Source organism: Pristiophorus japonicus, chromosome 6 (assembly GCF_044704955.1).
Source record: "Pristiophorus japonicus isolate sPriJap1 chromosome 6, sPriJap1.hap1, whole genome shotgun sequence".
NCBI lineage: Eukaryota > Metazoa > Chordata > Chondrichthyes > Pristiophoridae > Pristiophorus > Pristiophorus japonicus.
Genome location: NC_091982.1, coordinates 254,918,129 through 254,943,530, shown reverse-complemented (window position 1 = coordinate 254,943,530; position 25,402 = coordinate 254,918,129). Strand labels below are relative to the sequence as shown.

At 44.2% G+C, this 25,402-nt stretch overlaps 2 protein-coding genes across 16 annotated transcripts in view; one reads left to right on the top strand and one right to left on the bottom strand.

Moving 5' to 3' along the window:
- Window positions 1–22,656, bottom strand: part of fbxo36a (F-box protein 36a) — a 100,751-nt gene extending 78,095 nt beyond the window's left edge. For 2 of the 4 annotated variants that reach the window (XR_011593675.1, XM_070883863.1), the window contains exon 1: window positions 22,382–22,656. Coding sequence is in view for 3 of the 4 variants with exons in the window: in XM_070883863.1 (XP_070739964.1) it covers window positions 22,382–22,477 (96 nt within the window). In the remaining variant the exon portion in view is untranslated. The remainder of the gene's footprint in view (window positions 1–22,381) is intronic. The other 2 variants (XM_070883862.1, XM_070883861.1) reach the window with 2 other exon arrangements.
- Window positions 22,657–23,059: 403 nt separating this feature from the next.
- The window catches only part of trip12 (thyroid hormone receptor interactor 12), a 152,471-nt gene continuing 150,128 nt past the window's right edge, over window positions 23,060–25,402 (top strand). For 9 of the 12 annotated variants that reach the window (XM_070883860.1, XM_070883859.1, XM_070883856.1 and 6 more), the window contains exon 1: window positions 24,061–24,334. The gene's annotated coding sequence lies outside the window, so the exon portion shown is untranslated. The other 3 variants (XM_070883850.1, XM_070883849.1, XM_070883851.1) reach the window with 3 other exon arrangements.

The window sequence follows — 25,402 nt, the reverse complement described above, 5'->3', positions numbered from 1 at the left end:
AATGGCGGTGCAGGCTAGAAGGGCTGAATGGCCTGCTCCTGCACCTATTTTCTATGTTTCTATGTTTCTAAGATGAAAGCATCATGGATGTTCCCTGGATATTGGGCCGTGACGTGCTGAGTATGATTGTAGACGATCTGTACGTTCATGCAGTGAAATCCCTTTCGGTTTCGGTAAATCTCTGGATTCTGTAAAGGTGCTCGCAGCGTGATGTGCATCCAGTCAAGGGCACCCTGAACCTTGGGGAAGCCAGCAAATCGTCCAAAACCTATAGCCCTCTCATTTTGGGTGCCTGAAAAGAGCCGGGGGCATAGAAGGCAAGTGCCGCAGTCACCTTCACCTCAATGGGCAGTGCAGTCCTGTTGCCGCTGGTAGGCTGCATGTCTGCCTATATTAGTTGGCATATTTCTGCCAGCACTTCTTTTCAGAATCACAGCCTTCTTACGCACTGTGCCTCAGAGAGCTGCAGGTACCAAGGAAATAAAGGAGAGTATCAAATTAAAAACCAATGTGTATAAGGTGGCCAAGGTCAGTGGGAAACTAGAAGATTGGGAAAATTTTAAACAACAGCAAAGAATGACTAAGAAAGCAACAAAGAAAGGAAAGATAGATTATGAAAGTAAACTTGCACAAAACATAAAAACAGATAGTAAAAGCTTTTACCGATATATAAAACAGAAGAGAGTGACTAAAGTAAATGTTGGTCCCTGAGAAGATGAGAAGGGGGATTTAATAATAGGAAATGTGGAAATGGCTGAAACCTTAAACAATTATTTTGTTTCATTCTTCACAGTGGAAGACACAAAAACCATGCCAAAAATTGCTCGTCATGGGAATGTGGGAAGGGAGGACCTTGAGACAATCACTATCACTATGAGGTAGTGCTGGACAGGCTAATGGATCTCAAGGTAGACAAGTCCCCTGGTCCTGATGAAATGCATCCCAGGGTATTAAAAGAGATGGCGGAAGTTATAGCAGATGCATTCGTTATAATCTACCAAAATTCTCTGGACTCTGGGGAGGTACCAGCGGATTGGAAAGCAGCTAATGTAACGCCTCGGTTTAAAAAAGGGGGCAGACAAAAGGCAGGTAACTATAGGCCGGTTAGTTTAACATCTGTAGTGGGGAAAATGCTTGAAGCTATCATTAAGGAAGAAATAGCGGGACATCTTGATAGGAATAGTGCAATCAAGCAGACGCAACATGGATTCATGAAGGGGAAATCATGTTTAACTAATTTACTGGAATTCTTTGAGGATATAACGAGCATGGCGGATAGAGGTGTACCGATGGATGTGGTGTATTTAGATTTCCAAAAGGCATTCGATAAGATGCCACACAAAAGGTTACTGCAGAAGATGAAGGTACGTGGAGTCAGAGGAAATGTATTAGTATGGATCGAGAATTGGCTGGCTAACAGAAAGCAGAGAGTCGGGATAAATGGGTCCTTTTCGGGTTGGAAATCGGTGGTTAGTGGTGTGCCACAGGGATCGGTGCTGGGACCACAACTGTTTACAATATACATAGATGACCTGGAAGAGGGGACAGAGTGTAGTGTAACAAAATTTGCAGATGACACAAAGATTAGTGGGAAAGCGAGTTGTGTGGAGGACACAGAGAGGCTGCAAAGAGATTTAGATAGGTTAAGCGTATGGGCTAAGATTTGGCAGATGGAATACAATGTCGGAAAATGTGAGGTCATCCACCTTGGAAAAAAAAACAGTAAAAGGGAATATTATTTGAATGGGGAGAAATTACAACATGCTGCGGTGCAGAGGGACCTGGGGGTCCTTGTGCATGAAACTCTTTTAGATCCCAAAAAGTTAGTTTGCAGGTGCAGAAGGTAATCAGGAAGGCAAATGGAATGCTGGCCTTCATTGCGAGATGGATGTAGTACAAAAGCAGGGAGGTCCTGCTGCAACTGTACAGGGTATTGGTGAGGCCGCACCTGGAGTACTGCGTGCAGTTTTGGTCACCTTACTTAAGGAAGGATATACTAGCTTTGGAGGGGGTACAGAGGCGATTCACTAGGCTGATTCTGGAGATGAGGGGGTTACCTTATGATGATAGATTGAGTAGACTGGGTCTTTACTCGTTGGAGTTCAGAAGGATGAGGGGTGATCTTATAGAAACATTTAAAATAATGAAAGGGATAGACAAGATAGAGGCAGAGAGGTTTTTTCTACTGGTCGGGGAGACTAGAACTAGGGGGCACAGCCTCAAAATACGGGGGAGCCAATTTAAAACCGAGTTGAGAAGGAATTTCTTCTCCAAGAGGGTTGTGAATCTGTGGAATTCTCTGCCCAGGGAAGCAGTTGAGGCTAGCTCATTGAATGTATTCAAATCACAGATAGATAGATTTTTAACCAATAAGGGAATTAAGGGTTATGGGGAGCGGGCAGGTAAGTGGAGCTGAGTCCATGGCCAGATCAGCCATGATCTTGTTGAGTGGCGGAGCAGCTCGAGGGGCTAGATGGCCCACTCCTGTTCCTAATTCTTATGTATGAGCGATGTTCCCTGTAAAGTCATTGGGGGTAAGGCCTGTTACCCATACATCTGCGACCTCTTCGATTATGTTGAAAATGATCAATAATAAGCCTTCTTCCAGCTCGATGCCATATAAATATAGCAGCCAGGATTAATGGCTAACATAGTATGGCCCCCATCTTTTAAAATGTCATTAAATGTCCTTTAGAACTAACTATAAGAACATAAGTGTTATGGATGTAAACTTTATAATAGTGTAAGACTTGCCATCAGGGGGCGCACCTGTTGGAGACATAGAAACATAGAAAATAGATGCAGGAGTTCCCCATTCCTGCTTTCTCGCCATACCCCTTGATTCCCCCTAATCGTAAGTACTACATCTAACTCCTTTTTGAATATATTTAGTGAATTGGCCTCAACAACTTTCTGTGTTATTCCACAGGGTAGAGAATTCCACAGGTTCACCACTCTCTGGGTGAAGAAGTTTTTCCTCATCTCAGTCCTAAATGGCTTACCCCTTATCCTTAGGCTGTGACCCCTGGTTCTGGACTTCCCCAACATTGGGAACATTCTTCCTGCATTTACCCTGTCTAAACCCGTCAGAATTTTAAATGTTTCTATGAGATCCCCTCTCATTCGTCTGAACTCCAGTGAATACAAGCCCAGTTGATCCAGTCTTTCTTGATATGTCAGTCCCGCCATCCCGGGAATCAGTCTGGTGAACCTTCGCTGCACTCCCTCAATAGCAAGAACGTCCTTCCTCAAGTTAGGAGACCAAAACTGTACACAATACTCCAGGTGTGGCCTCACCAAGGCCCTGTACAACTGTAATAACACCTCCCTGCTCCTGTACTCAAATCCCCTCGCTATGAAGGCCAACATGCCATTTGCTTTCTTAACCGCCTGCTGTACCTGCATGCCAACCTTCAATGACTGATGTACCATGACACCCAGGTCTCGTTGCACCTCGCCTTTTTCTAATCTGTCACCATTCAGATAATAGTCTGTCTCTCTGTTTTTACCATCAAAGTGGATAACCTCACATTTATCCACATTATACTTCATCTGCCATGCATTTGCCCACTCACCTAACCTATCCGAGTCACTCTGCAGCCTCATAGCATCCTCCTCGCAGCTCACACTGCCACCCAACTTAGTGTCATCCGCAAATTTGGAGATACTACATTTAATCCCCTCGTCTAAATCATTAATGTACAATGTAAACAGCTGGGGCCCCAGCACAGAACCTTGCGGTACCCCACTAGTCACTGCCTGCCATTCTGAAAAGTACCCATTTACCCCTACTCTTTGCTTCCTGTCTGACAACCAGTTCTCAATCCATGTCAGCACACTACCCCCAATCCCATGTGCTTTAACTTTGCACATTAATCTCTTGGGACCTTGTCGAAAGCCTTCTGAAAGTCCAAATACACCACATCAACTGGTTCTCCCTTGTCCACTTTACTGGAAACATCCTCAAAAAATTCCAGAAGATTTGTCAAGCATGATTTCCCTTTCACAAATCCATGCTGACTTGGACCTATCATGTCACCTCTTTCCAAATGCGCTGCTATGACATTCTTAATAATTGATTCCATCATTTTACTCACTACCGATGTCAGGCTGACCGGTCTATAATTCCCTGTTTTCTCTCTCCCTCCTTTTTTAAAAAGTGGGGTTACATTGGCTACCCTCCACTCCATAAGAACTGATCCAGAGTCTATGCAATGTTGGAAAATGACTGTCAATGCATCTGCTGTTTCCAAGGCCACCTCCTTAAGTACTCTGGGATGCAGTCCATCAGGCCCTGGGGATTTATCGGCCTTCAATCCCATCAATTTCCCCAACACAATTTCCCGACTAATAAGGATTTCCCTCAGTTCCTCCTTCTTACTAGACCTTCTGACCCCTTTTATATCCGGAAGGTTGTTTGTGTCCCCCATAGTGAATACCGAACCAAAGTACTTGTTCAATTGGTCTGCCATTTCTTTGTTCCCAGTTATGACTTCCCCTGATTCTGACTGCAGGGGACCTACGTTTGTCTTTACTAACCTTTTTCTCTTTACATATCTATAGAAGCTTTTGCAGTCCATTCTAATGTTCCCTGCAAGCTTCCTCGCGTACTCTATTTTCCCTGCCCTAATCAAACTCTTTGTCCTCCTCTGCTGGGTTCGAAATTTCTCCCAGTCCCTGGGTTCGCTGCTATTTCTGGCCAATTTGTATGCCACTTCCTTGGCTTTAATACTATTCCAAGGGTCACCTGCACTCCTCGTGCAAGCAAGTATAAAAGGTTGTCTGCCATGCTGCTTCAGCACTCTGGAGTTTGATTAAAGAGACTAAAGTCACACCAGTTTGAGCTTACAGCATACAGTCTTGTGGAGTTATTCTGAACATAACAATAAGAACGTAAGAAATAGAAGCAGGAGTAGGCCATTTGGCCCCTTGAACCTGCTCCGCCATTCTATAAGATCATGGCTGATCTGACATAAACTTCACAATGAAAAGTATGCTGTAACGCAGCGTTCTTCTCCCAATGCTTTTAATCAAGCAGAACTCTGACTTTCTCCTCCGTTTCCAAGATGGCGGCGTTAGCGCCTGGGGTGCACAACGATTTAAGTCATCCAAAGGGGAAAACAGCGGGCGGGCACTAAGTTTTAGCGCCGCCGCAAAACGATTGCCAAAAGTTCCCCCGGGCGCAAAATCCTGTATGCCTCGTTTCACGCCAAAAAAAAATCGTTTTTGCGCCCCACCCAGCCAAATAAGCCGAAAATCCAGCCCATCGTATCAGTAATGGTGACCATGAAACTTTCGGAAACCCATCTGGTTCACTAAAGTCCTTTAGGGAAGGAAATCTCCCATCCTTACCCGGTCTGGCCTATATGTGACACTTGACCCACAGCAATGTGGTTGACTCTTAACTGCCCTCTGAAATGGGCCAGCAAGCAACTCAGTTGTAACAAACCGCTACAAAAGACAATAATAAGAATAAAACCGGTCGGACCACCTGGCATCGACCTCGGCACCGGCTACAGACACGGCAATGGCACACCCAGCCCTGTCAACCCTGTTTAGTCCTCCTCACGAATATTGGGGATTTGTGGCAAAACCGGGAGAGCTGCCTCACAGACTAGTCAAGCAACAGCCTAACATAGTCATACTTACAGAATCATACCCATCAGCCAATGTCCCAGCCTCTTCCATCAGCATCCCTGGATATGTCCTGTCCAACCGACAGGATAAACCCACCACAGGTGGCAGCACAGTAGTCGACAGTCAGGAGGGAGTGGCCGTGGGAGTCTCCGGAACCCATGAAGTCTCATGGCTTTAGGTCAAGCATGGGCAAGGAAATCTCCTGTTGATTACTACCTACCGCCCTCCCTCAGCTGATGAATCAGTACTCCTCCATTGTGAACACCACTTCGAAGAAGCAGTGAGAGTAGCAAGGACACAGAATGTACTCTGGATGGGGGACTTCAATGCCCATCACCAAGGGTGGCTCGCGAGCACCACTACTGACCGAGCTGGCTGAGTCCTGAAGAACAAAGCTGCCAGACTGGGCCTGTGGCAGGTGGTGAGAGAACTAACATGAGAGAAAAACCTACTTGATCTCATCCTCACCAATCTACTTCTCCCTGATGCATCTGTCCATGACAGCATTGGTAGCAGTGACCAACGTCCTTGTGGAGATGAAGCTCCATCTTCATACTGAGGACACCCTCCATAGTGTTGTGTGGCACTACTACCGTACTAAATAGGATAGATTCAGAACAGATCTAGCAACACAATACTGGGCATCCATGAGGTGCTGTAGGCCATAAGCAACAGCAGAATTGTATTCTGCCACAATCTGTAACCTCATGGACTGGCATAGCCCACACTCTACCACTACCATCAAGCCAGAGGACCAACCGTGGTTCAATAAGGAGTGCAGAAGAGCATGCAGGAGCAGCACCAGGCATACATAAAAATGAGGTGCCAGCCTCAATACTGAATCTTGCTCTAATGGCCGCCACAACCACTGCGGCCGCAATGACCGCCAAAAAACGGTAGGTGCGCCTCGTTTCGGGTGGAGGTGAATTTCAGCTCTCTGGTGTCATTTAAAATGTGGGAGTACCTATTTGTCCTAACTCTCGCTTCTGAGCATGCATCTCCCGATGCAGGAAGAGAGAGACGTGGGTCGGCAGGGAAAGAGAGAAGCGGGTCAGCGGGGAGAGAGAGAAGTGGATCGGCCAGGAGCAGTTCTCATTCAGCGCCAGTTTGAGTGAAGAGTCAAGCGGCACCGTAAAGTGCCCAGTGAGGAGAGAACCACGGGGTGGAGAGAGAGAGCCTGGGGAAGGGGTAAGAGAGAGAGCCTGGGGGGGCGGGTAGAGAGAGCGCCTGGGGAGGAGCGGGGGGGGAAAAGAGAGCCATGGTGGAAGGCGGGTGGAAAAGAGAGACACACGGGGGAGGGGGAATGGAAAAATAGAGCCTGGGGGGGGGGGGGGCGGGGGCGGGGGAAAGAGAGAGAGAGCCTGGGGGTGCGGAGGGGAGGGGGAAAGAGAGACACAGGTGGGGCGGGATCGGAGGGGAGAGAGGGAACTCAGGGAAGACGGATCACGTTCTTCCAACCCGTGCAAGCTTGGTGCATGTGTTAAGAAGGGACATAGTTGGGGTGGATGAAATCCAAAAGTTACGACACTGTCACTTTCCACGTCATACCCAATAAACCTGTTAACAAGCCGCACACAATGTCCCATCTACGGCCGGGGGGGGCGGGTGCAGGGGCCATCCACTTGTGCTTGGGTAAAGAATTTCAGCTGGGGGAGGGATGCACTTAAGAACATAAGAAATAGGAGCAGGAGTAGGCCATACGGCCTCTCGAGCCTGCTCCACCATTTAATACGATCATGGCTGATCCAATCATGGACTCAGGTCCACTTCCCTGCTCGCTCTCCATAACCCCATATTCCCTTATCATTTAAGAAACTATCTATTTCTGTCTTAAATTTATTCAATGTTCCAGCTTTCACAGCTCTCTGAGGCAGTGAATTCCACAGATCCACAACACTCAGAAGGAATTTCTCCTCATCTCGGTTTTAAATTCTAAGATTATGCTCTCTAGTTCTAGTCTCCCCCATCAGTGGAAACATCCTCTCTGCATCCACCGTGTCAAGCCCCCTCATAATCTTATACATTTCGATAATATCAGTTCTCATTCTTCTGAATCCAATGAGTAGAGGCCCAACCTACTCAACCTTTCGTCAGAAGTCAACCCCCTTATCTCTGGAATCAATCTTGTGAACCTTCTCTGAACTGCCTTCAAAGCAAGTATATCCTTACGTAAATATGGAAACCAAAACTGCACGCACTATTCCAGGTGTGGCCTCACCAATACCCTGTACAACTGTAGCAAGACTTCCCTGATTTTATACTCCATCCCCTTTGCAATAAAGGCCAAGATTCCATTCGCCTTCCTGATCACTTGCTGTACCTGCATACTAACCTTTTGTGTTTCATGCACAAGTTCCCCCAGGTCCCGCTGTACTACTGCACTTGGCAATCCTTCTCCATTTAAATAATAACTTGCTCTTAGATTTTTCTGCCAAAGTGCATGACCTCACGCTTTCCAACATTATACTCCATCTGCCAAATTTTCACCCACTCACTTAGCCTGTCTATGTCCTTTTGCAGATTTTGTGTGTCCTCCTCATACATTGCTTTTCCTCCCATTTTTGTATCGTTGGCAAACTTGGCTACGTTACACTCAGTCCCTTCCTCCAAGTCGTTAATATAGATTGTAAATAGTTGGGGTCCCAGCACTGATCCTGTGGCACCTCCTGGTTACTGATTGCCAACCCGAGAATGAACCATTTATCTGACTCTCTGTTTTCTGTTCGTTAGCCAATCCTCTATCCATGCTAATATATTACCCCCAACCCAGTGAACTTTTATCTTGTGCAGTAACCTTTTATGTGGCACCTTGTCAAATGCCTTCTAGCAGTCCAAATACACCACATCCACTGGTTCCCCTTTATCCATCCGGTTCGTTACATCCTCAAAGAATTCTAGCAAATTTGTCAAACATGACTTCCATTTCATAAATCCATGCTGACTCTGCCTGACAGAATTTTGCTTCTCCAAATGTCCTGCTACTACTTCTTTAATAATGGACTCCATCATCTTCCCAACCACAGATGTTAGGATAACTGGTCTATAGTTTCCTGCTTTTTGTCTGCCTCCTTTTTTAAATATGAGCGTTACATTTCAGTTTTCAGGGAATTTTGGTAAATTACAACCAATGCCTCCACTATCCCTGCCGCTACTTCTCTTAAGACCCTACGATGCAAGCCATCAGATCCAGGGGATTTATCCGCCTTTAGTCCCATTACTGAGAACCACCTCCTTCGTGATTGGTTTGATGAGAATGATCAGGAGATCCAAGAACTAATAGATCGCAAGCGCAGAGCATTTCTGAGCCTTAAGCAACAACCCAACTCGGGAGCAGCAAAGCAACATTACAGACAGCTTAAGGCTGAGGTCCAACAAAAACCCCGGGACCTAAAGAACAGGTGGTGGATGGAGAAAGCACAGGAGCCGACAGCCATGATGTGCAAGGATTCTTCATCGCAGTCAAGGCCACCTACGGTCCAAACTCCCAAGGCCCCACCCCACTGCTGGCCAAGAACGGGAAAACACTCATCAAGGACACCGAAGCAGTCAGGGCCTGCTGGAAGGAGCACTTCGAAGATCTCCTCAATCGAGATTCTGCCTTTGACTCGAGTGTTCTCGACTCCATCTCGCAGTATGCAACCCGCCACCACCTCAGTGAAACCCCAAGGTTGCACGAGGTAGGAAAACCATAAGACAGCTCAAGAACAACAAGGCTATGGGAGCGGATGGCGCTAAAGTATGGCGGAGAGGCGCTGTTGTCGCGGATACATGACCTCATCTCTCTCATTTGGAGGGAAGAGAGCATGCCAGGAGATCTCAAGAGATGCAGTGATCGTGGTCATCTTTAAAAAAGGGGACAAGTCCGACTGCAGCAACTACAGGGGAATCTCCCTGCTATCAGCCACTGGGAAAGTTGTCGCTAGAGTCCTCCTCAACTGTCTTCTCCCTGTGGTCAAGGAGCTCCTCCTGGAATCACAGTGCCGATTTCGTCCCCTACGGGGCACAATGGACATGATCTTTGCAGCGCGACAGCTGCAGTAAAAATTCAAGGAGCAGCGCCAGCCCTTATACATGGCCTTCTTCGACCTTACAAAGGCCTTTGACACGGTCAACCATGAGGGTCCATGGAGCACCCTTCTCTGTTTCGGATGCCCCCAAAATTTGTCAACATTCTTCGCCTGCTCCACGACAACATGCAGGTCGTGATCCTTACCAATGGATCCATTACAGACACAATCCACGTCTGGACCAGGGTCAAACAGGGCTGCGTCATCTCTCCAACCCTCTTCTCAATCTTCCTCGCTGCCATGCTCCACCTCACAGTCAACAAGCTCCCCCCTGGAGTGGAACTAAACTACAGAACCAGTGGGAAGCTGTTTAACCTTCGCCGCCTCCAGGCCAGGTCCAAGACCACCCCAACCTCTGTCATCGAGCAACAGTATGCAGACGACACCTGCGTCTGCGCACATTCAGAGGCTGAACTCCAAGATATAGTCGACGTATTTACTGAGGTGTACGAAAGTGTGGACCTTACGCTAAACATCCGTAAGACAAAAGTCCTCCGCCAGCCTGTCCTCGCCGCACAGCACTGCCCCCCAGTCATCAAGATCCACGGCGCGGCCCTGGACAACGTGGACCATTTCCCATACCTCGGGAGCCTCTTATCAACAAAAGCAGACATTGATGAGGAGATTCAACACCGCCTCCAGTGCGCCAGCACAGCCCTCAGCTGCCTGAGAAAAAGAGTGTTCGATAGAACAGGCCCTCAAATCTACCACCAAGCTCATGGTCTACAGGGCTGTAGTAATATCCGTCCTCCTGTATGGCTCAGAGGCATGGACAGTATACGCCTCAATTCGCTGGAGAAATACCATCAACGATGCCTTCGTAAGATCCTACAAATCCCCTGGGAGGACAGACGCACCAATATCAGCGTCCTCGACTAGGCCAACACCCCCAGCATTGAAGCACTGACCACACTTGATCAGCTCCGCTGGGCAGGCCACACTGTCTACATGCCAGACACGAGACTCCCAAAGCAAGCGTTCTACACCGAACTCCTTCATGGCAAACAAGTCAAGGGTGGATAGAGGAACCGTTACAAGGACACCCTGAAAGCCTCCCTGATAAAGTGCGGCATCCCCACCGACACATGGAAGTCCCTGGCCAAAGACCGCCCTGAGTGGAAGAAATGCATCCGGGAGGGCGCTGAGCGCCTCGAGTCTCATCGCCGAGTGCATGCAAAAAACAAGCGCAGGCAGCGGGAGGAACGCGCGGCAAACCTGTCCCACCCTTCCTTACCCTCAACGACTGTCTGTTCCACCTGTGGCAGGGACTTGGCTCTCGTATTGGACTGTTCAGCCACCTAAGGACTCATTCTAAGAGTGGAAGCAAGTCTTCCTTGATTCCGAGGGACTGCCTATGATGATGATTGTGATTGTGTTAAGTTCCTCTCCCCCATAGTCCCTTGACTGTCCATTGTTGGAATATTGTTAGTGTAAAGTCCTTACACAATACCACAAATCCACACGAGGCACATTCTATGGACAAGGTCACTCTGTGACCTGCACCTTTATTCACAGCACCAAGAAGTGATGACCCTGTGTGGGACCTCTCTTTATATACCTGGGTGACCCAGGTGAGGAGTGTCGCCTACAAGTTCACCCCCTGTGGTCAATGTGTGCATTTCTCAAGTATATACAGTATTGCAGTGTTGTTACATGAAGGTTACATACATGACAGTTAGTGTCCTCTACCGTAAAGACTGATACAAAATATTTGTTCAGAGTTTCTGCCATCTCCATGTGCCCCATTACTAATTCCCCGGTCTTGTCCTCTAAGGGACCAACATTTACTCTAGCCACTCATTTCCTTTTTACATACCTATAGAAACTCTTGCTATCTGTTTTTATATTTTGTGCTAGTTTATTTTCATAGTCTATCTTCACTTTCTTAATCATTTCTTTAGTCATTCTTTGCTGGCTTTTAAACGCTTCCCAATCTTCTGTCCTCCCACTAGTTTTGGCCACATTGTACGCCCTTGTTTTTAATTGGATACTGTCCTTTATTTTTTGAGTTAGGCACGGATGGCTATCTTTTCTCTTATGCCCTTTCCTCCTCACTGGAATACATTTTTCTTGAAAGTTGACAAAATCTCCTTAAATGTACACCACTGTTCATCAACCATCCTACACTTTAATCTATTTTCCCAGTCCACTTTACCCAACTCTGCCCTCATACCTTCATAGTCTCCTTTATTTAAGCTTAGTACGCTGGTTAGAGATCCAACTTTCTCACCCTCCATCTGAATTTGAAATTCAATCATGCTATGATCACTCATTCCAAGGGGATCCTTTATTAGGAGATTGTTTATTAATCCTGTCTCATTACACAGGACCAGGTCCTGCCCCCTGGTTCATTCCGTTTCATACTGCTCAAGGAATCCATCCCTTATGCACTCGATGAACTCTTCCTCAAGGCTACCCTGACCAATTTGATTTGTCCAATCAACATGGAGGTTAAAATCACCCATGATTATTGCTGTTCCCTTTTTACAAGCCCCCACTATTTCCTGGTTTATGCTCCAACTAACAGAGTTGCTACTGTTAGGGGGCCTATAGACTACGCCCACCAGTGACTTTTTCCCTTTATTATTCCTTATCTCCACCCAAACTGTTTCAACATCCTGATCATTTGAGGCAATATAATTTCTCACTATTGCAGTGATTCCATCCTTTGTCAATAGAGCTACCCCACCTCCTTTTCTTTTCTGTCTGTACTTCCGGATTGTCAAATACCTCTGAATATTTAATTCCTAGTCCTGGTCACCTTGCAAGCATGTCTCTGTAATGGCTATCAGATCATACCCATTTGTCTCAATTTGTGCCGTCAACTCATCTATTTTGTTACAAATGCTACGTGCAAATCTATTTTCAGGTTCCCATTTCCCTGCCAAGCTAGTTTAAACCCTCCACAACAGCACTAGCAACCGCCCCCCGCAGGATATTGGTCCCGGCTCTGTTGAGGTGCAACCCATCCGGCTCGTACAGGTCCCCCCTCCCCCAGAAGCAGTCCCAATGCCTCAGGAAACTAAAGCCCTCCCGCCTGCACCATCTCTCCAGCCACGTATTCATCTGCTCAATCCTCCTATTTCAGTCCTCACTAGCTCGTGGCATTGGGAGTAATCCGGAGATTACCAACTTTGAGGTCCTGCTTTTTAATCTCTTTCCTAGCTCCCTAAACTCTGCCTGCAGGACCTCATCCCTCTTCCTACATATGTCATTGGTACCGATGTGGACCACGACCTCTCCCCCTCTCCCCTCACCCTCTCCCCTCAGAATGCCTCTTCCCCCCAGAATGCCCTGCCTGCTCCCCATAACCCGTTACTCCCTTATCGCTCAAAAATCTGTCTATCTCCACCTTAAATATATTCAATGACCCTGCCTTCACAGCTCTCTGGGGCAGAGAATTCCACAGATTTACGACCCTCAGAGAAGAAATTCCTCCTCATCTCAGTTTTAACTGGACGGCCCCTTATTCTAAGACTATGTCCCCGTGTTTTAGTTTCCCCTATGAGTGAAAATATCCTCTCTGCATCCACCTTGTTGAGCCCCCTCATTATCTCACATGTTTCGATAAGATCACATCTCATTCTTCTAAACTCCAATGTGTATAGGTCCAACCTGCTCATCCTATCTTCATAAGTCAACCCCCTCATCTCCAGAATCATCCTAGTGAACCTTTTCTGAACAGCCTCCAATGCAAGTATATCCTTCCTCAAATACGGAGACCAAAATTGTACGCAGTACTCTAGGTGTGCCCTCACCAATACCTTGTACAGTTGTAGCAGGACTTCGCGGCTTTTATACTCCATCCCCCTTGCAATAAAGGTCAACATTCCATTTGCCTTCCTGATTACTTGCTGTACCTACATACTAACTTTTTGTGTTTCATACACAAGGACTCCCAGGTCTCTCTGTACTGCAGCACTTTGTAATTTTTCTCCATTTAAATTATAATTTGCTTTTCTATTATTTCTGCCAAAGTGGATAACCTCACATTTTCCCACATTATACCCCATCTGCCAAATGTTTGCCCACTCACTTAGCCTGTCTTTGTCCCTTTGCAGATTTTGTGTGTCCTCCTCACAATTTGCTTTCTTTGTATCATCAGCAAACCTCGGCTACATTATAAAGTATAGGTATAAATTATAATTTTTATGTCAATGTAAAATCATATACAGAAAGCAAAATAAAGATAGGGAAAGAAAAATGGGTTGAGAGAGAGATAAGAGACAGAAAGGTATGTTTCTAAAAATTCATTTTTTTTAAAAAAAAACACTCCAATAATAATTAAATTCTGAAGAAACTAGACTCTGCACTTGTAAAATAAAATTTTCAGGGCCTGAAGTTGTTTGGCAATAAATAAGACTTATCACGCCATTAAAAATTCACTTACACCTGAATGCACCAACCCCTAACTTATTCTGGTGTGTTTAGTGGGTAAGTAGAGGGCAAGTACCACAATTTCACTCCCTTCATGTATTTTAATGCCAAATCTATCGGCAAAGTACCGGTGCAGCAAAGCTTATGGAGGAGCAAGGCATTTCAGACTGCAACTTCCCAATTTTTGCTTTTAACTGGGCATGTGCGGACATCAAAGGTTGCTGTCCGATTTACTCCATAATACATTTCTATCGCAAAATCCAGGCCATTAAGTACTGTGCTAGAGATATTTGGTAAGGATGAAAATTAGTTTAATCTTTTTTTCAGTTTTATATTTCTTGGTCCTCGCTATATTCAAAAAAGTTACCCCTTAAACAGTTGGGATAACCTGCTATTGTGAATTGTAGATAAGAACCTTTAGTTTGAAAGGAATTATAATTTGTACTATGCTGTATTTTAATTCAATGAAAATTGCTGTACATGCAGCACAGCAGGCACCCCTGACTTCTGCTCCTGACCGTGGCAGAGTATCTGAGATTAGTACATTTGCATATCTTTAGCAGGCACCCACACCAGTATGGGCACATCTTGGCTGCCCACTAGAGAGGGATCAGGAATTGCAGGGCTGGCAGGCTGCTTGGAGACTAATCAGTGCCACTGACTCTGAAGCTTTTTTTTTAACTTTTGGTCAATCAGTTCCTTTTATAAGGGGGCCAATGGCAGTTTACCAGCAGTTTTTAGGGTTGTCCAGGCCAGGGCACGAGCCTGAACCTGTATGCCAGTTTCTTCCCAGTGCCCAACTTGTGTGGAAGAAAGATGGAATGAAGGAAATTCTCAATGTGGGCAAGTCCTACCACAGCCCCACATTTTCTGATATCAGGGACAAGTTTGGGTTGGGTGCAAGTTCTGCCCATCCCAGGGCCTAGAGCAAATTGGCAGCCAGGGACCTTCTGGGTGGAGACGTAGAATTTCAAGTCGGTATTCAGAGGGATTTGCGTGTCATTGTACATGAACCACAGAAAGTTAACATGCAGGTACAGCAAGCAATTAGGGAGGCAAACTACAGCTATATAAGGTATTGGTGAGGCCACATCTGGAATACTGCGTGCAGTTTTGGTTTCCATATTTACGAAAGGGTATATTTACTTTGGAGGCAGTTCAGAGAAGGTTCACTAGGTTGATTCCGGGGATGAGGGGCTTGACTTATGAGGAAAGATTGAGTAGGTTGGGCCTCCACTCATTGGAATTCAGAAGAATGAGAGGTGATCTTATTGAAACGTATAAGATTATAAGGGGGCTTGACAAGGTGGATGCAGAGAGGATGTTTCCACTGATGGGGGAGACTAGAACCAGAGGGCATGATCTTAGAATAAGGGGCCACCCATTTAAAATAGAGATGAGGAGAAATTTCTTCTCTCAGAGGGTTGTAAATCTGTGGAATTCGCTGCCTTAGAGAGCTGTGGAGGCTGGGACATTGAGTACATTTAAGACAGAAACAGACAGTTTCTTAAACAATAAGGGGATATGGAGTTATGGGGAGCGGGCAGGGAAGTGGAACTGATGCCATGATTAGATCAGCCATGATCTTATTGAATGGCAGAGCAGGCTCAAGGGGCCGTATGGCCTACTCCTGTTCCTATTTCTTATGTTCTTATGTAAATAGTATGTTAGCCTGTGGGTGAATGCTTGGCCCCAGTCTTTACATGAAAGTGTGGCTGGGGTTCAGAACTCCAGTGTGTGAAAGAGTATTATTAATTCATGGAACAACATCTTTAGTTTGCGCTACCACACCCTTATTTTTCCCTTAATATCTATATGCTGCTAACCTAACTCTGGAAATCGGATTTAATTTTGGAGACTCAATGCAACTTCTTTATTAGACATTTATCAAAACAGTCATCACGATCCACATATTCTAATTATTAACATTATAGTTTAACTAGGTCAGAGCAGAATGGACAATATTTTGTACAGAAAATGGACATAGTAGTTCAAATTTGCAACTTAACTCAATGTCCATTTGTTTATAGAAGCAGGAGTAGGCCATTCGGCCCATCGAGCCTGCACTGCCATTCAATAAGATCATGGATGATCATTCCCTCAGTATCCTTTCCTGCTTTCTCTCCATACCCCTTGATCCCCTTAGCCGTAAGGGCCATATCTAACTCCCCCTTGAATATATCCAATGAACTGGCATCAAAAACTCTCTGTGGCAGGGAATTCCACAGGTTAACAACTCTCTGAGTGAAGAAGTTTCTCCTCATCTCAGTCCTAAATGGCCTACCCCTTATCCGAAGACTGTGTCCCCTGGTTCTGGACTTCCCCAACATCGGGAACATTCTACCCGCATCTAACCTGTCCCGTCCCGTCAGAATCTTATATGTTTCTATGAGATCCCCTCTCATCCTTCTAAACTCCAATGTATAAAAGCCCAGTTGATCCAGTCTCTCCTCATATGTCAGTCCTGCCATCCCGGGAGTCAATCTGGTGAACCTTCGCTGCACTCCCTCAATAGCAAAAACGTCCTTCCTCAGATTAGGAGACCAAAACTGAACACAATATTCCAGGTGAGGTCTCACCAAGGCCCTGTCCAACTGCAGTAAGACCTCCCTGCTCCTATACTCAAATCCCCTAGCTATGAAGGCTAACATACCATTTGCCTTCTTCACCGCCTGTTGTACCTGTATACCAATTTTCAATGACTGATGAACCATGACAGCCAGGTCTCGTTGCACCTCCTCTTTTCCTAATCTGCCGCCATTCAGATAATATTCTGTCTTCGCGTTTTTGCCCCCAAAGTGGATAACCTCACATTTATCCACATTATACTGCATCTGCCATGCATTTGCCCACTCATCTAACCTGTCCAAGTCACCCTGCAGCCTCCTAGTGTCCCCCTCACAGCTCACACTGCCACCCAGTTTAGTGTCAAATACAAACTTGGAGATATTACACTCAATTCCTTCATCCAAATCATTGATGTCTATTGTAAGGAGCTGGAGTCCAAGCACCGAGCCCTGCGGCACTCCACTAGTCACTGCCTGCCATTCTGAAAAGGACCCGTTTATCCCGACTCTCTGCTTCCTGTCTGCCAACCAGTTCTCTACCCACGTCAGTATATTACCCCCAATACCATGTGCTTTGATTTTGCACGCAAATCTCTTGTGTGGGATCTTGTTAAAAGCCTTTTGAAAGTCCAAATACACCACATCCACTGGTTCTCCCTTATCCATTCATGGTAGTAAATCTGTCACCATTATATACCCTGCCCGATTTTCCTTGAAGTTAATGGAAAAGAAAATTGGATGAGGTGTACAATGGACGGCTGATTTGCTACGGCCCATTTTGTGCCCTGACTGAAGTTGAATTTCACCCCCTATACAAAGTAGTGTGTTGCAGGTGTTGGCTTATGTTCACAGTACACTGGAGAGTTTCTCAACACTGCAGTCAATCATGAAGTATGGGCAGCTACAGGGACATCTGCTGGGAAGGCCCCCATGACAAAGGTCCTAAGGGCAGCCTGCCGTTATTCCAAACTAGGCTGCAGCTATAGATGCATTGGGTGCCAGACTGGAGATGACTGTCTTTTCTAGCCTCCAATGGATTGGGGATAGGTTTCAGATAAACATTACTGGGTTTGTTTTTTTCCACTGATCACCAGCCATGCTGAGCCAGTGCCCAGAACAAATAGCTTAGCGGGAATGAGTGATATTGAAGTCTCTCTGGATAGCAACATGTGCCCTCCCACCAGCCTCCTTCGATGCCTACATGTGGCAGAAACGGCACAGGTTGCTCATGCTGCACAAGAGCTGCAGTCTGCAGCAGGTTCATTTCAGAACTTGACTACTATGAGATGAGGGCCACCTCCGTCCCAAGAAACTCCCAATACAAAAGAGCAGACAGCACCTTTATGCACTTGTGCCACTGAGAGGTAGCACCTCAGAGAAGAACAAGGTTAACAGCATATTCTTCACACTCAAGTGTCGAGAGAAACACTGTTGTAAGAAACACCTAGCTCACATCCAGTATCATTTACATTAAAATTATGGTTGCATTCAAATTGTGAGAGATATTATTCTTGGAAAGGTATGGAAGTCGTGTTCATGTACAGGCATGAATTGGAATTTTGTGAGTTGCTGTGCACAGAGAAGATTGTGTAAATGATGACATACTTATGGAGAAAAGATGAAGATGTAGAAAGGACCATTAAGGAATGAGCCAGATATGATAGTCAAAAGAAGATGATACATTGGTCAGTCTTGGTAGTCATGAGAAGACTTCCTGTGAGAGAAGGGCACAAATATCTTGCATCAAGCAAGGAGCTGTCCTCCTCATTGTCTTCAGGCTGCTGCTCCTCGCTGTCCATGAAGGTCTTCCTCCTCCAGGGCTTGCATAATGAGGTCACTTTGTAAGGCAAAGTTGTGCAACATGCAACCATGATCCTGGAGACCAACTATGATTCTTGTGACCCTGGCAGAACAACATGCAGGATGTCTCCAAATAAATAAAGGCACCCAACACGTGCCTTCAACATTCCAGTGGTGCACTCAATTATTACTCTGGTGTATGAATAGACTTCATTATACTGGTGCTTTGCTTGTGTCCTGGGAAACCACACGTGTCTCATGAACCATGACTGCAAAAGAATAGCCTTGTTCTCCCAGAAGTCATTTCGACTTGCCTTTCTGTATTAAAGAGTGCTGGCTCAGTGGACTGCCTGAATATGAAAGTATTGGAGAGAGAAATGAAAGGAGAGAGCATTCACTTGCATGATGACATGCTGTTGGTTGTAAACTTTAGAGTTTTCTTCTAGTTTTTTGCTGTTACTAACTACTTTGTTGCAGGGCTGTCATTTTCTCACTATTTCAGACATGGTGCAATGGGCTTCTCATTGGGAATGCACATCTCGTTAAGAAGAGGAGGAAGAGGAGGAGGAGCAGGTCAGGCAGCACTGGAGAAGCTCAGCACCCTTCTGTAGGTACCCCATACCAGAATATTAGGCAGTGGTGCATGTAGCTGCTTTTGTCATAGGAGTTGTGCCTGTGAAGGCTTCACTTTATGAAGGAAACCATGACCGAGTGTTGACACATGCTGCAAAAAGACCTCCTGCTCACCTCCACAAACCTGTCAATAGCTTTAAAGTCACAATTGCACTTACCTTTTGTACTGAAGGATTATTTTAGGCTGCCACATCATAAACATTGAGCAATTAACTGTGCACATTAAGAAAGTTGAATCCTTTCCTACTGATGTTGGTTATGGATTCAGCAAGGGAGCATGCAAGTCCATACAAATCCAAACTATGATTCATTGAACCTTCAACAATCCTGCCATTCTATAAAATTGCAGTGCCCTGTCATGCAGTCACTAGATGTCTGAGAAATGACAGCACAGCAAATGTTACAAAGGCAGATGCTCAAAGTAGCCCTTAACAGCAAAATAAAGCTCCAAAGAAGTTTGGAACTGATGCTACTATTGGTTTTCGGCTCTACTAAATGCTATCAACCCTCTCTTCCACCATCTGCTAAATGCCATCAACCCCGAATGCTCATTTTAAATGGACAAGGTAATGATTCAGCACAAATGAGGCAAAAAGAATTAGAAGAGTTTGTGCCTATATACAGCCTTTCATTTCCTCAGGATGCCTCAAAGTACTTCACGGGTAATGAATCACAGGTAATGAATTACTTTTTAAGTATAATCACTGTTGTTATGTGGGCAAACACATTGTCAGATCTTGTGTATAAATTGGCCAATCAGCAAATGAAATAAATGATCTGGTAATCTGATTTGGTGGTGTTGGTTGAGGGGAAAATGTTGGCCAGATTACCGGGAGAAGTCCCCTGCTTTCCTTCAAATAATGCCATGGGATCTTTTATGCCCACTTGAACAGGCAGACAGGCATTGGTTTAATATTTCATCCAAAATTGGCATTTCACACAATGCCACACTCTATCTATGTTGGTTTAACATATGTGTTTGAACCCACAACGTTCTGACTCAGAAAAAAAAATTGCTGCCAACTGAGCCAAATTGAGTCAATGGAAATGATGGAAAATGGGACTTATTTGCACACAACTCTTCAAAAGATTTAATTTCCCATATAGCTCTATTCATGGCTCATATCATTTGCATGCTACCCTTTAGTGATGTCACCTTTATCTCACCACCAACTTCCTCAAACCCAGAACCATCTCATCAGACTACCTGAATGATATCAAATAGTGGAAGAGGCAACATTTCCTCCAACAGAACATTGGAAAAACTAAAGCCAATGTTTTCAGGCCCTACCATAGGTCTCAAACTATACATCGCCAAGTCTATTTAGTTCCATCTATGGAACATTGCACACCGCTGTCCAACTTCAGCTTCATCAGCAATCACAGAAACCTTTATCTACATTTCTGTCACCTCTAGACTCAATCTTTCCAATGCTCTCCTTGCTAGTCTTCCATCCTTCACCATTCATAAACTGCAACTTTTTCAAAACTCAGCTAGCTGCATCAGGTCCCACACAAAGTCCTGTTTGGCCATTATCTTTGCTGACCTACACTGGCTCCCTGCCCCACAAAGCATTGAATTTAAAATATTTATCAATTGCTGAGACAGGCTAATTATTTGCTCATCATTTACAGTCTATGGCAAACAATAACACAATTTAACTTCATCATTTTAACCATCTATCTCTCAGTGACTTAAAAAAAAACTTGGAATACACTATGGTTTAAAGACAACATTTAAGAGCAACTCATTTTCAAAATCCTATCAGTGAAGAAATGGTCAAAAAATTCCAAAATGTGACACATGCATTCAGGATTGCCACTCAACTATTTACAATGGTACCTCTCTGGCCTGCAAGACAGCCTCCTAATAGATACTAGATACAAATCCATTCATGCCTGGTTTGAACAACATTTATTTTAATTTACTATTTTCAGAACATAGCAAGCAAATAAACTAATTGCAATTGAAACATTTGCATATTAAGGAAAATGTGTCTCATTTCCTCATTACACAGTTCTGCAGACAGTTTGACAAAAATACTAGTTTAAAGAATGTGTAGTATTTATTTAAGAAAACCTATTTTAAATTCAGAAATAGCATAAAGAAAAGAAAGCTAAACCATGGCTAAAAATACTTAATTTTTGTCTGATTGTACAAGCCTACAAAGACAAAAAATCTATTATTTTCACTAGGTGTTATTGAATTTTAAGATTATGCTGTTAAAAGAACAATGTGGCCTTCAAACCAAGACTTCCACTGACAAAAATGAACATGATGTGATTGTTTTAAAAAACTATGTATTTCCTTGTTATCACTGTAAATATCTCCAAGATTGAATACTCATTGAATGGCTCTGGGGAAGGCCATTGTCCAATGGAACAAGTGTTGCTTGTCCAAGGATCTTGAACTTGAAGAAACAAATAAGTGTTAAGATTTCATTATACACAAATTAAGTTGCTGCACAGAAATGTCATGTGCACAATACATGTTGCTTTTCAGATACACAAGTCTTATACTTTACAACTAATGCAAAATACTGTGGATGCTGGAAATCTGAAGCATAAACAGAAAATAGTGGAAATACTCAACAGGTCAGGCAACATCTGTGGGGAGAGAAACAGAATTAACGTTTCAGATGACCTGAAACCTTAATTTTGTTTCTCTCTTACACTTTACTGTTTTCTCGATGAATCTGTAAAGCAGGATGGTCACCCTATACTGATGACACATCTCTGCACAACAGTCAGACATTTACGAAAACAGAAAATGCTGGAAAGTCATCGTATCAGTCAGCATTTGTCGAGAAAAAAATATATAGGTTAATGTTTCGGACAGTTTCCTTCTGAAACATTAACCGGTCCTTTTCAATCTAGAGATGCTATTTTCCCTCACATTTTCTGTTTTGGTTTCAGATTTATAGTGATCTTTAAAAAAATCCAGACACAAATTATAATTTATTACACAAAAAACAAGGTCAAACCTCGCCAGAAAAACTGTCTTTTCTCTATTATTTTAAAGGGCATGCTTGAAATGGTTCCATCTCGGGGACAATAAAGTAACGCTGGACAACATTTTCAAGGCATTTCGTATTTTGTAATGATTGTTATCAGGTGAATTACAAATCAGTCGGTCAATGTGTTAAAACAGAGGCAAAAGTGCATGGATTCGCCGAAAAGAAACTCGGTGCGGACCGAGTACCGGGCATTTATTTCAGGCCGAGAGCTGGATTGCGTCAGGTCAACGCGACAAGATGGTCAAGCGAGCAGTTAAACATGTTTTCCGGCTGACACACTCACCTTTGAATCTGTAACAAGCAGGTGATGATAATCCTTACTTGGGGCTGGAGCTTGTGCGCTGATTTCAAAGATTATGCCCCGTAACAAAGACGCCATTTTTGGACGCCTCTTATTACCAGAGCAACGGCGTCGAATGTAAACAAGAAGCAGCGGCGACTAGTTTTACTTCACACCAAGTTCACGCCACACAAATTCGTCAAAATTAACACCGCTTTGATATATATATATATATATATTTTTTTTTTATTTATCAAAGAAAATATTTACCAGATTTGTTTTAAAATAAATTCTACTCAAATGTAAGTAAACGGGTGGACTGTGACAGTTCCCAAGACTTGACAGGAGAGAGAGAGGGGGGGGGGGAGAGGGGGTCATGACCCCGCGGAGGAATACAATGATGAAGGCTGTAGGAGGAAGAAGAGTTGATTAAATTGTAAATATAGCGGATCAGATGGAGGTGTTTTTTTTTAAAAAAAAATAATAGCTCATTCATCGCACGATGATCTGAAAGGACAAAATATTATAAAAACGTACGAATAAGAAGTAAAAGGACGGATTTTATTTAAAAAAAATGTTTTTTTTTGGTTATAAAACCTGCCACGGATAGCGGTGGGGGGGGGGGGTTTGGTTTGGTTGAAATTGTGGGACCAGGAAGGGAGTGACACCACTTTCTCCCTCTCTGTCTCGAACGAGATGGAGCCACACACAGAGAAATGCTGCTGGCTGGCGAGCTAGTGCCGGGGAAGGATACAGGGCGACGCGCATGGTGAGCGGGCCGAGTGGAGGCCGCGAGTTAGTAAAGGGAGTGTGTGTGTGTGAGAGAGAGAGAGAGAGCTGGTGGCAGGCTGTAGAATTGGAAGCAACTAGGTAATAACATTTATTTCAAACCACAGCAACAAAGAAAAGGTGGAGGAGGAGGAGGAGGAGGTGGAGGAGGAGGAGGAGGAGGAGGAGGAGGAGGAGGAAGAAAAAAAAAAAAGAAGGACATTGTTCATTCTTTTATCCAACTAAACATTTTTTTTAAAAATAGGTGTTTTCTCTCTTTCCTCTGGCACCCAGAATGAATTCCTCAGCCTTGTATCTCATTCCAGGGTGGTGCTAGATTTCCTATTTCCCCCCACCTTTTCTTTTTATATATATATATATATATATAAAATGTTTTTTTTTTTAAAAAGAATTATTTGAAAAGCAGGGGATGGATATATATATATATATATATTTGTGTGAATGTTATTTATTTCGTTTGTCGTTTCCCTTCTTTCTCTTTTTTTATATAATATATATATATATATATTATATGTGACCAGCTTAAGCTTTTTGAGTTATTTTCCTGTTTTTGTAATGCGAGGAAAATGGAAAGAGAGAGAGAGAGAGAGAGAGGCCCTTTCAACCCGAGCTCCGGGCTCAGCCCTGCACTCGCTTTTCTAAAGGCCAGGGAACAAGATGGGCTTTGACAACCTTTTGCTCAAGATATTTCTTGAAGGTTTTAAACAAATGTTTTTTTTTTTAAAAAACGAGTGTAGGTTTTTTTTTTATTGTTTTGTTGGGGGAAGGGGGTGTATTTTTTTTTGGAGAGAAGGAGGAAGCATTTTTTTTTTAAATTCCTCCTCCTCTCTCTTTTCCACCCCCCTGCCCCTGCCCCCTGCCCCCCCTTTTTCTTTTCCCAGCAGCACTTGGTGTTTGACGTTCACACATCCGGCGACAGCTGTAACTCCGACAGCGGGGATTGATGGTGAAACACAGGCCTGGACGCTCATTGCCCCACAGCCCTTTTTCCCCATTTCCCTAATTTTTTTTTTTTAATGAGTTTTTTTTTGTTGATGTGATCAAGAAAAGAGGCGGCTCAACCTGAACTTCACAGTAAATATAGCTGTTCATTTCCCCCCCCCCCCCCCTCCTCCCTCCTCCCCTCCCCTCCCCACTGGTGATTGTTGGGCTTGAACCCACTACGAGGTAGGCCGCTTGTAACCATAATGAAAGCTCTTTAAAAAAAAATAAAGACCTGTTGTCTAGGCCTGATAAGTAATATTTTCCATGATCCAGACGGACGTGCAATATTATACCCCATTTTTGCGGGCAGTAATTTTGTTTTCATATGTTTAAAAATGTACTTCAAAATAGAAATGTTGAAAGCGACTGGTGCACTTTGCAGCAAGGAATGGATGGGGCTGTTGCTTTGGTGCGATTTATATTTATCTTGATCAGAAGAATGAGTTTTTGTGAGGCACTGGCACCGACATGGCGGTGCGATCCTGCGGCAGCAGTGTTGTGTAGGCCGCAAAAGTAAACAGGAATGGCCAACGCACCACGTATCTCCGTAAACCCATTGTCTGTCTTAATTTCAACAAAGAGCACAGCATATTTAGCTGATTTATCTAAACTTTTCTGTGCGTGGAGAGAGCCGAAAGTTCGGTACCATTTTTACACGCTTATTGAAGACTGAACCGCTTTAATTTCTCTCCTTTTTTTTTTGTGTGAAGCAAGTTTGAGTTTTAATTTGGCTTTCAGGAAGAAGTCTGCGTGTTTTGCCAAGGACAGTCGTCATCGAATAACTTTGTTATGAGTGTCTTAATAATCGAATATGCATGAAGTGGTCAACTTTTTGCATTTCTGCTGCAGCTCAACTACAGTTTCTCAGTTATTTCAGAGTAAGGTTAAATTTGATACTTAAATATTCTGATGGGAAATAAATCAGGGATCCATGTTGTGGAGTTTCTCTCGTTTGTGGGCATGGGGTACATTTTTTTCCCTCCATATGATAACTCTGCTAGATTTATATTTGTCTACTTCGTGACTGCACTTTGAAAGCATAAATGCAAACTCTTTCCTTCTGTTGTGCTGATGACTTTAATTTTTTTAAGGGATTGAGGGCAAATGCCAAATTGGGAACAATTTAATGTGAAGGCCATGCAAGATTCAGATTTTTTCAATGGGTGGCAATATTGCTGATATTAAGGCACATTTCCATGTGTTTTAGCAGTTCTCTGGTACCTCACCCATCTGAAGTCTAGATTAATGTTG